The sequence below is a fragment of the Chenopodium quinoa genome, unplaced genomic scaffold (genome assembly GCF_001683475.1).
Source record: "Chenopodium quinoa cultivar QQ74 unplaced genomic scaffold, ASM168347v1, whole genome shotgun sequence".
Taxonomy (NCBI): Eukaryota; Viridiplantae; Streptophyta; class Magnoliopsida; order Caryophyllales; family Amaranthaceae; genus Chenopodium; species Chenopodium quinoa.
In genome coordinates, this window is record NW_018745003.1 from 3,477,589 (window position 1) to 3,492,487 (window position 14,899).

The window sequence follows — 14,899 nt, forward strand, 5'->3', positions numbered from 1 at the left end:
AAACGTAATTTCGTCGCAAATTTCCGACGAACTGAATCTGTCGAAAAATTATATGTTCCGACGGAAGAATTCAGTCGAAAACGTTATAACTTCCGACGGGCGGAATTATTCCGTCGGAATGTTTTAGCTTCCGACGGAAGTATTCCGTCGGAAGATTTAACGTTTCGACGGAATAATTCCATCGGAAGTATAGAAATTTGACGACAAATTCCGTCAGAACGGTCCTGTTAATATAGCAAATTAATCAATTTAATTTGGATTTACCACTTTTGGAAACCTATATCTCCTACACCTATTTTAAGACAAATCTAAATTTCTGATTCAATTACGAAAATAATAATGTATACATTGTGTGCAACTATTCAACATAATCCTAATCTAAATATATGTACATAATATATACACAAATTCTAAGCCACAGCCGGAGTACCCTAACCTACACCGCCGCTACCCGGGTCGTTCGAGGGGTCTCTTCTCAAATGTGGAATGGTGGAACATGTGTCGCTGCTGGAGAATAGACGTAGCATCTCTTCGTACCTTTCTTGGTTTCTCCTTTCAATTTCGGCCAACTGAGTTGCCATCTCGATTGCCATTTCACTCCGAAGAGCTTGCACCCTCTCCTCCACCCTCTGCTCCAGCCTCTGTTCCACCTGATCCTGCATTTGGGAAAGAATGGAAGGCGTGTACTGCTTGGAAGACTTGGAACCTTGACCCTTCTTGCCGTAATACAGCTCTGCACCTTGGCCAAGTCACTTGACATGACCCTTCTTGTTGCGACCACCTACAGTCTCCCAGTACAACTCGTTTGGACTCTTCCGAATCCTTTGGGTGCTGTATTCTTCAACTTTCTTCTGGTAGGCCTCCTGCAATATACACATATGAAAAGGTGCACACAGATGTTAGTTAAAATAAGCTTTCTGAACCAAATTCATCCAAGTATTGCCTATATGACCTATTCTTTGCCCATTTTCTACATTTTTGACCAAATGACCTATATCTTTCTCTAAACATGTCTATTATAGGTATTCTAAGGGGTACATGTCTTGTAATCACAAAAAACAACAAGTCCCTAAGGTTTGGGACGCATTTGGAGCCAAATTGAACCAAATATGGCCTATGTGACCTATTCTTTGCCCATTTTCTACATTGTTGATCAAATGAACTATTTCTTTCTCTAAACATGTTTATTATAGGTATGAGGAGGTGTACATGCCTTGTAATCACAAAAAAACACAAGTCCCTAAGGTTTGGGACGCATTTGGAGCCAAATTCATCCAAGTATTGCCTATATGACCTGTTCTTTGCCCATTTTCTACATTGTTGACCAAATGAACTATTTGTTTCTCTAAACATGTATATTATAGGTATTCTAAGGTGTACATGCCTTGAAATCACAAAAATAAACAAGTCCCTAAGGTTTGGGACGCATTTGGAGCCAAATTGAACCAAATATGGCCTAAGTGACCTATTCTTTGCCCATTTTCTGCGTTGTTGACCAAATGAACTATTTCTTTCTTTAAACATGTATATTATAGGTATTCTAAGGTGTACATGCCTTGAAATCACAAAAAAAAAGTTTTGATGGGTTATTTAAGGGAGGGGTATATTAGTATTGATAAGTGCATAATATACCATATTTTTAGTCCCTAATATTAGTCCTACAATCGTTTTTTTATTAGTTGTTTTATGAAATTATCCATTTTAATAATTTTAGATCTTAGTTTATGTTAGTATTTTATTTTATAGCTATTTTTTTTTATAATAATTGGTACTTAATATCGAGTTGTGTATTTTTGATAGGAAAGCAAGAGGAAAAGAAAGTGGAGTATGAAGTGGATTTGGCTAATGTAGAGCATTAAAAAGGAGGCCCAAATTGTGTGGTTATCTAACTCACATTCACGTGCCATCATCATCATCAAAGGAAAACAAAACAAAATAAAAAGAAAAAAAAAAGAAGAAAAGGAGAAAGATGTGCGTGAAAACCAAAGCTCAAAACCACCATATCGTTATCACTCTCGAAACCGACAGTAGTTACCGTAAAAAAGTTACAAGTTACCCTCAAACTGAACGATTTATAACAAAAATAACGTACACTCACCTTACACAAGACTAATTATTTTTCAATTTAAATACTTTGTACTCGTAGTAAAAATGCTCATATACTACCGTACTTTTAACAATAATGTTGGTGGTGATTGATTTATAGTTCATACATAACTATTTAAGGAATATATTTTTGTGTTATATTTTCTCATATCTCATAATTAAAATTCAACATTTACTTACTCATAATTAAAGAAATATATATTGCATTATTGAATGGTAAAAGTTCTCTGTTGCTAAAGGAGAAAACCAATTTATGTACTCCTTAAATTTAAAGAGTTTTCACTTTATAGTAATTTCAAAAAAAAATATGTGGTATGTTTTAATCAGTAAAAAAATAATTTTAATTAACAGTAATTAAAGTTTTAATTTATTAAATTCAATTACAATCAAACTTAACTAGTGAATTAATTTCAATTTAGTAGAAATTTGTGATATTAACATCAATATTTATAAGGGTTTCATTTATAAGGCCGGAGTTAAGGTCTAAAGTTTCATGTCTAGACTAGATTATTTACTCCAATTTTTTGTTCTACAAAAATCAACTCAAAACGGAAATAGGGTAAAACAAAAATTCGACGGGAGTTCATGGTTTTATCATTTACTTCATGCAACATACTATAGTATACGGTATACCATTATGAGACCTCCAAATCCATGGAAACTGCATATTCATAAATAATGTACGTAATTGCTGCAAAATTCCGATGCATGCAAGAATTTGATGTCCTCGGCTGTAATAATAGACTTATTTTCCTTGATAAAATTTCCAAATCCTACCTGATTAATTAGTCAATAAGATTTAGATGTTCTAACACGGATGCATTGTCTAGAAGATGTTTCAGATCGAAATCGAATCCGCCACAAAAAGAATGTACTTCGATTACCTTAAGCCGCGGCAGATGAACACTAGTTGCTTGGTAGTACCAAATTTTTGGACTGCTCAGATCGAATCTTGCATGCCCTTGCGAGAAATTGTTGCCTAGCTATTTAATGCAAGTAACAACTTTCATAATCAAATACAGTAATAATCAAGAAACTAAATGAGGTAAATCCTATAGTGTATAAAGAAATTTGGTGGCATATTGAAGAACATAATAAGGGTAACAAATGTGTGTGAAGATGATAAAGGTCATAACTCATAAGCCGAGGAGCATTGCGTATCCAATCTTAGCTTCGTAGTAATTGAGTCCAAGCTTCATTGTTTTCAAGTTATAACCATGCACAGTTTTGTAGGCTGGTAGCTCTTGCCCTAAGCTCTTTGTATTAAGGCCACATCGAAAACAACAACGTACGTAGTATAACCATGCACAGTTTTGTACGTACAAAACATTTTTAGATCAATTTTATTAGAATATTAGTTTTCCTATCAATTCAAGTACAATTACTATTTAATATAATCAAATTCTAATTTGCATTGTTTACATAATTTAGGATTCCATGTCATAAGTTTACCAAACAATAATTAATTAAGTTTATAAATTATTATAATGGTACATGCATGGTGTATTAGTGTATATAAAGATCTATACAGTCAACAATTAATGGTACGTTGCCAAAAGTTAGAGACAAACCAGAGAGAATAAAATATATATGTACAATTTTTTTTAATTTTTTTTCGGATGTCGAGGTGGTGAGAGCCATAAAAATAGTGATATACTCGTAAATAATATTGGCTAAATTGGTATGAGTAAGATTAAATTACTTCCACGCATCTTGAATTCTGGGTACATTTAAAGGTATGCACCTTAAATTAGGAACACTACGTATTTATTTTAGATACAAAATTATGGAGTTGGCCAGACTTTTAGGTACCATCATACGAAGTATATATTTGGATCAGTATTTTTTCCGGTGGATATAGTCATGCACTCATGCACATTGCATACTAGGATGAAATTTGGGCTAAATTGTCAATTCTACCATGTAATGATGTAGATTACCCGACAACAACAAATAGAGGCCTTGTGTTGGTCATTATTTAGATGAAGTATATCCGAGTATTTATCATCTCATCAGCTTTATTTACGTGATACTTCCTTCATAGTTCCATTTTTATTGCAACAATTGGACTTTTGCACTATTTATCACTCTTGTTTGACCATATAATATAATATATACATTAAGTAAAATATAGTTATGTGGGATCTTATTGATTCGTCTTATAAAATACTTTCACAATATCAACTTTTTATAATTTTTACTCTTATACAATTATAGATATTAAACATATAAAATGTGCTTTGGGGTGCGTAGTTTTATTCTTGTTGCAATATTTTTGAAACCGATGAAGTATTATTTTTCCATCTATAAAAGAAGTGATATGAATTTTTGACAAGTCTATATTACTCGTAATATATAAATAAATTGGTGTCCAATTTTTGTACTATTGGCAACCCACAACGGTAGTATAGTACTATTTAAGTTACTACCTTCGGTCGCTATTATTTGTAACTTTTACTATTTTTGGCCGCCCAGCATTATTTGCAACTTTCCAATTTCTTTCCCTTTTCAACAAACTTTTTTTGGTTAAAAAGACATTTATATAGTGGTCCCCCTTTTTATGTTTTCTCTCCCCTCCTAACCACATGTACAAAATCAGATTTTATTATAGTGGTCCCTCATTTTATTTTTTCTCTCTCCTCCTAATCACATGTACAAAGTACCCTTTCCTTTTATTATCAAATTATGCTTCGTGAACCGTGAAACCTCCAAAATTGCAAATAATAGCGACCGGAGGTAGTACTTTTTCATTTCCAACTCCATATACTTTGGTTGTCTCCATAGTGGAACATTAATGAGTTTTGTCTTGTTGCGCCGAAATAGTCTCTTTCATTTCACTTGATTTGCTCTGATGTGCTGTGGCTTGCGGAACCTCTGTCTGATGTACACGAGGTTTTCATAACAAAACATTACCCACTTACATATCAGGACAAGGCTATCGTGTAAGACAAGAAAAAAATATTTATAAACTAAGCTAATCCAATTATTCATACCATAAATTTTAATCATCCACTTTTTACCATAGCCTTGGCCTAGTTTATGGTGTATTTTTGTGAAAATTTGGGGGTATATGATGAATTTAAAAAAGTTTAGGGTACATGGTGAATAAACAAAAAACTCAGGGATATATGGTGAAAAAACCGTAAAATTTAATAATGATGATGATCCTAATGTTGAAAATTCACAAAAATTATTGATCAAGCAAGTATGTTTGGAGTTTTTCTCCATTCTGCTTATATAGAAGCACGTAGACTAATAGACAAGAACGAAATTGAAGCAAAATGATAGGATCATCGGTCAAAATAATGTGGCAATGGTGAGAGTAAAATTTTAAATAAGAGTAAAAATTGTATCAAAATTATTTCAGAAGATATGATATTTAAAAATGAGGTTTAACGCTTAAAATAAATTTGTTTCAAACATATTAGAAGCCCAGGGAAATGATAATATTTTCGTTGAATAAATCATTTCATTTTATGACTTTAAAAACTATTTATAGAATGATCCATCATTCGTAAATAGTTTCAGATAATTTGTTAATCCGTAAATAGTTTTATGTAATTTGTTAATCCATAAATAGTTATGTATTATAAAATGTGAAAGTAAAAGGCGGCGTTTTTACCATACCCGGGTAGAGCATAGGCCATCACATCCCTGCCTAGCTTCCACATAGATGGATATAGTATCATAATTATCCTAGCCCATTACCTGAATATACAATGAACTACAATATAAACCCTAATAATCAAAGTTGCACCTACGACCACACCTCCACCATTATTGTCACTATTAGTACCATCACCACCATTGTCACCATCGCCGCCGCCATCGCCATTACCGAAGCCGGTACCATTATTTTGACCGACGATGTTCCTTAGCTTCATTTTCCTTCTGTTCTACTATTCGACACGCTTCTACGTAAGCGGAATGTAGAAAGACTCCTACCTTATTTGCCTCATCAATATTTTTTTGTAAACTATCAGCATTAGGATTAGGTGTTAATATGTTACTTCTTAAAACCAAATCATGCATCAGAAGTAATATCAACACAATTTTTACTCCAACACTGAATTTTATTACACCACATTACCCCAAAATTATCAACATCTCTATATTCCATAAAAATCTCATTTATATCCCTTGATATATCCTTATCACGAATAACTTCACTAAGAAACACAGATAAAACTGCTAATGGTTTCCTAAAACTGTCAAAATCACTAGAAACATCAAGTGTAATAACAGCATTTTGAACTCTAGTAACCCCAGTACCAACCTTTTGTAATCCCCCAATGTCCATAGAACTTTCTCCAAAATGTAATTCTACTACATTAGGAATAATTTTACTTTTATAATCTGCATAAAGACTTTTAGGTGTAATTTTGGGTAAATACCAAGTATTAGAAGGATCATTTTTTTTTCTAAATGCCAAGAGGTATAAATCATGATACCTTACTAAAATAAATACCCCATTCTCATAAACTTTCAACTCAATCTCCATAAATCTATGCTCATTCGCATTTTCTGTGTCTTCCCTAGTTAAATAAACATTCAAATATTGTCTATTCTCTCCAAAAACACTCCTTAATTCATTAATAAACTCTTCATAATTAAAATGTTCAATATTAACACACAATTATGTAGTACGAATTTATTTTGAAAAACAATATTATTTTGCGTATTAGATAAAAAAAATTGAAAGGGCGAAAGTATTTTAATGGCAGCAAAATGAAAGAGAAAAAAAACGCATAAGAGAGTGAAAGAGGAAGAGGAGAGAGAAAACCTACTGTGGAAAGTTATACGTAGTACTACTAGCATTACGGGGCCCCCCCACAATTAATTACTTATCACCACCGTGTAACGCGCGGGTACTAATCTAGTAACTTAGAAAAAAAAAATGGATGCGAACCAACCCCCCCTAATTCCCCCCAAATGGTTGATCAATTGGTAAGATCTAACAAGAAACCTAAGCGAAAGTCACTCAATTCATCTTCGGACAGAATTCTATGAATGCTGACCACTCCATGGAAATTGAAGCAAAGTGATAGGATCATCGGTCAAAATAATGTGGCAATGGTGAGAGTAAAATTTTAAATAAGTGTAAAAATTGTATCAAAATTATTTCAGAAGATATGATATTTAAAAATGAGGTTTTAACGCTTAAAATAAATTCGTTTCAAACATATTAGAAGCCCAAGGAAATGATAATATTTTCGTTGAATAAATCATTTCATTTTATGATTTTAAAAACTATTTATAGAATGATCCATCATTCGTAAATAGTTTCAGATAATTTGTTAATCCGTAAATAGTTTTATGTAATTTGTTAATCCATAAATAGTTATGTATTATAAAATGTGAAAGTAAAAGGCGGCGTTTTTACCATACCCGGGTAGAGCATAGGCCATCACATCCCTGCCTAGCTTCCACAGAGATGGATATAGTATCATAATTATCCTAGCCCATTACCATAATATACAATGAACTACAATATAAACCTTAATAATCAAAGTTGCACCTACGACCACACCTCCACCATTATTGTCACTATTAGTACCATCACCACCATTGTCACCATCGCCGCCGCCATCGCCATTACCGAAGTCGGTACCATTATTTTGACCGACGATGTTCCTTAGCTTCATTTTCCTTCTGTTCTACTATTCGACACGCTTCTACGTAAGCGGAATGTAGAAAGACTCCTACCTTATTGGCCTCATCAATAATTTTTTGTAAACTATCAGCATTAGGATTAGGTGTTAATATGTTACTTTTTAAAACCAAATCATCAGAAGTAATATCAACACAATTTTTACTCCAACACCGAATTTTATTACACCACTTTACCCCAAAATTATCAACATCTCTATATTCCATAAAAATCTCATTTATCATAAAAATCTCATTTATATCCCTTGATATATCCTTATCACGAATAGCTTCACTAAGAAACACAGATAAAACCACTATTGGTTTCCTAAAACTGTCAAAATCACTAGAATCATCAAGTGTAATAACAACATTTTGAACTCTAGTAACCCCAATACCAACCTTTTGTAATCCCCAAATGTCCATATAACTTTCTCCAAAATGTAATTCTACTACATTAGGAATAATTTTACTTTTATAATCTGCAAAAAGACTTTTAGGTGTAATTTTGGGTAAATACCAAGTATTAGAAGGATCAATTTTTTTTTTTCCTAAATGCCAAGAGGTATAAATCATGATACCTTACTAAAATAAATACCCCATTCTCATAAACTTTCAACTCAATCTCCATAAATCTATGCTCATTCGCATTTTCTGTGTCTTCCCTAGTTAAATAAACATTCAAATATTGTCTATTCTCTCCAAAAACTCTCCTTAATTCATTAATAAACTCTTCATAATTAAAATGTTCAATATTAACACACAATTATGTAGTACAAATTTATTTTGAAAAACAATTTTATTTTGCATATTAGATAAAAAAAATTGAAAGGGCGAAAGTATTTTAATGGCAGCAAAATGAAAGAGAAAAAAAACCCAAAAGAGAGAGAAAGAGGAAGAGGAGAGAGAAAACCTACTGTAGAAAGTTATACGTAGTACTACTATCATTACGGGGGCCTCCCACAATTAATTACTTATCACCACTGTGTAACGCGCGTGTACTAATCTTGTAACTTAAAAGAAAAAAATGGCTGCGAACCAACCCCCAAATTCCCCCCCAAATGGTTGATCAATTGGTCAGATCTAACAAGAAACCTAAGTGGAAAGTCACTCAATTCATCTTAGAATTCTATGAATGCTGACCACTCCATGAAAATTGAAGCAAAATGATAGGATCATCGGTCAAATCATATGGCAATGGTGAGAGTAAAATTTTAAATAAGAGTAAAAATTGTATCAAAATTATTTCAGAAGATATGATATTTAAAAATGAGGTTTTAACGCTTAAAATAAATTCGTTTCAAACATATTAGAAGCCCAAAGAAATGATAATATTTTCGTTGAATAAATCATTTCATTTTATGATTTTAAAAACTATTTATAGAATGATCCATCATTCGTAAATAGTTTCAGATAATTTGTTAATCCGTAAATAGTTTTATGTAATTTGTTAATCCATAAATAGTATGTATTATAAAGTGTGAAAGTAAAAGGCGGCGGTTTTACCATACCGGTAGAGTATAGCCGTATAGGCCATCACATCCCTACCTAGCTTCTACAGAAAAACTACTGTAGAAAATTATACGTAGTACTACTATCATTACAGGGCCAATCAAAAGTAATTAAGGATAGTACAGAGTATATTTTTTCAAAAAAATAAGGGGTGGTATTTGATAACAAAGGATTATTTAAACCAGCTAAAAAAACACATGCTAATGTTGTACATGTAATGTTAGAATTCGATTTCTTGAAAACTTGTTTTTTTATTATTTTGAAAAAAAAAATCATCCTCTATAATCTATATTTATGAGTAATAATGCAATATTTTGAACTTATGGTTCCAGTGATGACTATATTGAGGAGAGTTTGGTATATACATCCGGGTGTACGGTGTATCCAAGGGTATTTGTTTGCTTATTTGAAGATAAAATGAGCAATAATAATCGACACGGGCAAACAATACCCTTAGATGTACCGTGCACCCGAGTTTATATAACGATTTCTATATATTGAGTGACAATAGAGATGGACGCTAATTATGCTTTTATTATCGGGTATAACATAAGCAAATTAGGTTGATTTCCATTGACCACACTAGAGATGAATTGAACCACGTAGATGAGGTCTTTAGGAATATCACCTCCGGACTGGAATTACATACATAGAAAATTAAAGCCAATTCCCATAAATCACAATTTTGGAAAAAGAATACAATACTCGGTCATTTTCAGATTGCATATTCGTAAGTATGTTAGTTATTGTATACTCTATATATGTAGAGAATTCATACTTATTTATACTTCTTATGTCATATCTTAACTTTAGTCTTTTATGACATATAATTAGAGTTCTTCATTGAAATACTCAAATTCGTTTTGGTCTAGTATCATAGGAAATCTTCTTTAAAAATCTAACATATGCTTTTTTTTTTTTTGGGGGGGGGGACAAGAACATATAAATTCCATTGTAATGTGATACTCTGTTTATTATAAAAATAGCATTTTTGGTATTAAAACATGAGTTTGGATGCAAAAGTTTCATTCAAATCCTATTCATCTAATTAAAATGGTCAATAACTAGCACTAAGCTAATAATTTAAAATTAAAAAAAATAAAGTCAAAAAGTCCCTTTGAAATAAGCATTTAAAGTTATACAAGTATTTGGTTTCAATTTAACCATATTCATGTATTTCCTTACATAATCAAATCAAGTATTTGAAAAGAAAAAGGAAAAAAATAAACAAAATTCATACTCACCCTCCTACTAGTAGAGAGTAAAGAGTAGAAACTAGAAAGATAAGAGATGGGAAACTGAATTAGGCTTGTCAAAAATTGATTTCGACACACCTAATGTGAGAGCAAAATTTTTAATGTGCTTATCACGTAGAGCTGTAGAGGTGTGCACAAATAAATTTTTGGTGTGCGAAAATCTTTTCCTATAGAGATCGTTATTACGAGTAATTGGTTACGGAAAATAAAAATACACATATAGAGTACGAAAAATAGAAATTACGAAGTACAAAAATTCAAGCCACCCTTCTCTTGAATATGCAAAGTATAGAAATCAAAGCATTTTATATTTGTTGGGTAACTCCAGAGCTAGGTGTATTGTAAATTTGCAATTGAACGGTCGAACCCCATAACAACCCAAGCATTAAAAAAATTGTACTAGTAATTTGGATACGATGAACTGGCAATTTCTATCGGTCACCAGACTTTTCACTCTCATCACAGTATCACTCTCATCACAGTTTCACACACCTTTTCGTGTTCATTCCTCAAACCAACCCAGAAAAAAATTCCCAGAAATCCTCATAAACTCATTCCTCCATCAATTACATCGTGTTTATTCCTCAAATCAACCCAGAAAAAATTCCCAGAAATTCTCATAAAATCGTTTTTCTCCATCAATTTCATCCATGGCAAACGCCTGGAAAAGAGAAAGATCTCTTAAACTTTTATCCCCAAATTCATTCCTCTTACTCCTTTCTCTCTCTTTCCTCCTTCTTCTCCTCTTCTTCCTCGCTTCTAAACCCTCAAATCTCACTTCCAATCCAACCCCAGATGTCAAACTTTCTCTTTCTTCTTTCACCTCGAAAATCCCACCTTATAATTGCTTCAAATCTCCGCAATCTCACCCTGTAATTGCAAACATTGTTGAAGGTGTTAAATACCCTTTTCTTTACTCACTCTCTGATCTTGGAAATTTGCCTGAAAAACCCCATAAAAATATTCAGAGAATTCTTAAGAATAAACCCTTTAAAAAGCCTGATATTTCTGCTACTGTTCAAGAGGTTTTGGGTAAGTTTCAGGCTGAGGGTAAAAATGGGATTTTTGTTGATGTTGGTGCTAATGTGGGTATGGCTAGTTTTGCTGCTGCTGTGATGGGTTTTCGGGTTTTGGCATTTGAGCCTGTTTTTGAGAATTTACAGAGGATTTGTGATGGGATTTATTTTAATCGAGTTGGGGATTTTGTTACTGTTTTTGAAGCTGCTGCATCTGATCATTTCGGGAGCATTACTTTCCATAAGGTAATTTTTTTTTTTTTTTTTAAATTTAATTTTGTTTAAAGGTTTGGTGATATAATTTGTGGGTTTTTATGAATTTGGGATTTTTTACATGTTAAATTTGAAGAATTTGGTGTATGTTTATTCAAATTGATGGTATATAGCTGCGGTTTTTTTTATTTTTTTATTTTTTTATTTTTTTATTTATGATGTTAGGAATTCATTAGAAATTGGACATTGTAGTGAATTGGATTGTCTTTGGTAATTTAAAACTTCATTGATCATCACATGTTGGAAATTCATGCATTGTATGATTTTGGTGCATGGTGATTGAAATTGACATGACAGTCTGTGACTTAGCTTTATATAAATTTGGTGGCGCTTCATTTTTTTATGACATGGAAGAGGTGATTGATGAATTAGAATTTCGACTATGCTCGGATTTTTTTCTGTACATGGAACTGTAGAATGAATGCTCTTGTTTTGTAGGATGTTACATTCTAGCAGGAGCAATTTGCTATATCCTGTGAGTGATTAAACATGAAGGTGCACATTTTTGGATTCTAATTTGTGTTACAGACAGTTAGAGTGTATTTTTGTATGTAATGTAGATTTGATTCCTCAGAATGCTCGGAAATTTCAACTCGGGTAGGACATAGTATGGTTGCTGAGTTGGATATCTGATTAATAGGAAGGAGTTACCAGATATGTCAAAGGATTAGAGTACATGCCTTTAAACTTACAAGGATTGAAACTTCAGGTCTTTGTTTGCTTTGGACAGCTTCATTACACAGTACATGTATATGTTATCATTTCGAGTTTAAGAGAAAGTGAGAAACAATAGTTGGACAAATATTGGATTGCCTTGTGAAGTATGAGTAGTATCCTAATAGGACTTAATCTTAAGGAATTTGCTCCTTGTAGTCTTGCACTAGGCACTACTAGCTCTCTCTGCGACGGGCTTGGCCATGTTGAGAAAATAGAGGGACGTGCATATCCCATAAGGGTTTTACCCCGCAGACCTGCACCATGGTTTAATTTGCTATTGAATTTACAAGGATTGAAACTTCAGGTCCCTGTTTGTTCAGGATAGCTTCATTTACCCAGCCTCCTATACATACGGTACATGTATATGTAGTCATTTTGAGTTCAAGAGTGAGAAACGATAGTTGGACAAATATTAGATTGCCGTGTGAAGTATAAGTAATACCCAATAGGACATGTTTTGAGGTATTTGCTCCTTGTACTCTCGCACTCCTACACTCTGTAACAGGCCTGACCTTGTTGAGAAAGTAGAGGGGTGTGCATATCCCATAAGGATTTTGCCCTGCAGGCCTGCACCATGGTTTAACTTCTAATTTTTTGTTTATTTCTAATGTTTCTCTCCTGGTGAACCAAATTATGGTTGAGTTTTAGTGTGATCCTGAACTCCTCCTATAAGTTATATGTGATTTTATTGATATGTAAATCCTCTCCCAACACTTTCTACTGTCCTGTGAATTAATATATTGCTGTCAATGCCCTGAATTTTTTGCTGCACCAACCAAACATACTGTAAATCAAAATCCAAGAGCTTGATCAGTTTCACTGTTATACTTATGTTGCTTGACCCTCTGGGTTATGAAAGATAACAAAGCCACAAGTATATATAGCAATTTTCCAATGTTTCCTAATCACTGTATACAATTATGTATTCTTGATCCTTATATTGATATTCCTTGTGATTGACAGTTAGTTGGCCGGTTAGATAATAGTGCTGTTTCTGCTGCTGGTGCGAAGTTGGCATTCAAATCAAATGAAGAGATAGCGGTTGAAGTAAAGACCATTCCTCTTGATGAAATTATCCCAGACTCTGAGCCTGTGCTGCTGCTAAAAATTGATGTACAGGGCTGGGAATATCATGTTTTGAAGGGTGCCAAAAAGCTGCTCTCAAGAAAAGGAGCTGAAGCCCCTTATCTGATATATGAGGAAGATGAACGCTTGTTGCAAGCAAGCAACACAACGGCCAAAGAAATCCGGGCCTTCCTTGAGACTGTTGGTTATGATCAGTGCACAATGCATGGTACTGATGCTCACTGTACCAAGAAGAAATGAGGTATTACCGAAATTTCTTGCCCGAAATATTGGAGTCTAGTCTACTCTAGTGAGAAACTTGTAACACTGTAACAGAATCACTATGGTAAACTCAGAACAAACACATGAAGTGAGAGCTGTGAGACAGCAGGGGAACTTTTTGTTGATGACCAGATAAGTAGATAACTGATTAGCTGACTGATATTGTGGCGGTTTCTCTGTTGAGGGTCAGCCAAGGCGAGATTATTTATAATTGTGGGAAATTGTTGTCTGCAATTTACACGATCAACTACTGATCTGAGAAGCGCTGGAGGTTGAAACTTTAAAGCGGACCTACTTAGCTCCTTGTGGACTTGTAATTGATTCTTTAATGTCCTAATGATTATTCTTTGATCCATGTCCTGTAATGTGTTCACATTTTGTGTAATGTCAATTCATACTTCATATATGACCGGAAACTGGTTCTTGAATTTGGATCCATTATAATTTATACGTCATATATGATAGTTTTGTACTTTCGTTTCAGAAATTCTTTTTGGCAGGATTCCTTGTATATTAAGCATCACGAGCAGAAAGATTCAAATATTCCTGAAATGATCGAGCTTTGAAGAGTAATAGAATTGTGTAATTAGATTATTCTTGAGATTAGGCAGCAAGTACTGGAATATGTTTGAAGGCAATCCATAGAGATATAAATGACACTTCCTAGAGAGAGGTCCTAATATTAACTGGCTTGAAGGGTTTGTAAATGGGTAAAAGAAAACGATAAGAATCTGGAGGTAAATACAGACCAGAATTTCCTAAAGAAACCCAAATACTCCGTAGTATACATGCAAAAGAGATCAATTTATACATTGAGACTTCATTTAAACACTGCATTGTGAAGCAGCTAGGACAGTAAATTCCCATTTCAGCCATGATGATGCCGAAACTCCATATTCTGGAACACGGGAGGCTAGGAAATTTTTCACAGCTCAGGCTATCCAAAGGTCTGTTTCATCATTGCTAACCTCCCCCCTTCCCCCAAACACTAAATATCCTTACTTTCTTATCAGCCATAGTTTT

General features: G+C 33.4%; 1 protein-coding gene across 1 annotated transcript; it reads left to right on the top strand.

Annotated features, from left to right (window-relative positions):
• The first annotated feature begins 10,891 nt into the window (after nucleotides 1-10,891).
• Nucleotides 10,892-14,358, top strand: LOC110707940. The gene is made up of 2 exons (XM_021886026.1): nucleotides 10,892-11,785; nucleotides 13,493-14,358. The coding sequence occupies exons 1-2, from the start codon at nucleotides 11,174-11,176 to the stop codon at nucleotides 13,853-13,855; spliced, it is 975 nt and encodes a 324-aa protein (XP_021741718.1). The 5' UTR covers nucleotides 10,892-11,173; the 3' UTR covers nucleotides 13,856-14,358.
• Nucleotides 14,359-14,899: the final 541 nt, after the last annotated feature.

Excerpts from the sequence above, each read along its gene's own strand:
- LOC110707940 (XM_021886026.1), top strand. The coding sequence starts at position 11,174 with ATGGCAAACGCCTGGAAAAGAGAAAGATCTCTTAAACTTTTATCCCCA. Across the intron at positions 11,786-13,492 it reads GGAGCATTACTTTCCATAAG|TTAGTTGGCCGGTTAGATAA; the intron begins GTAATTTTTTTT and ends TGTGATTGACAG.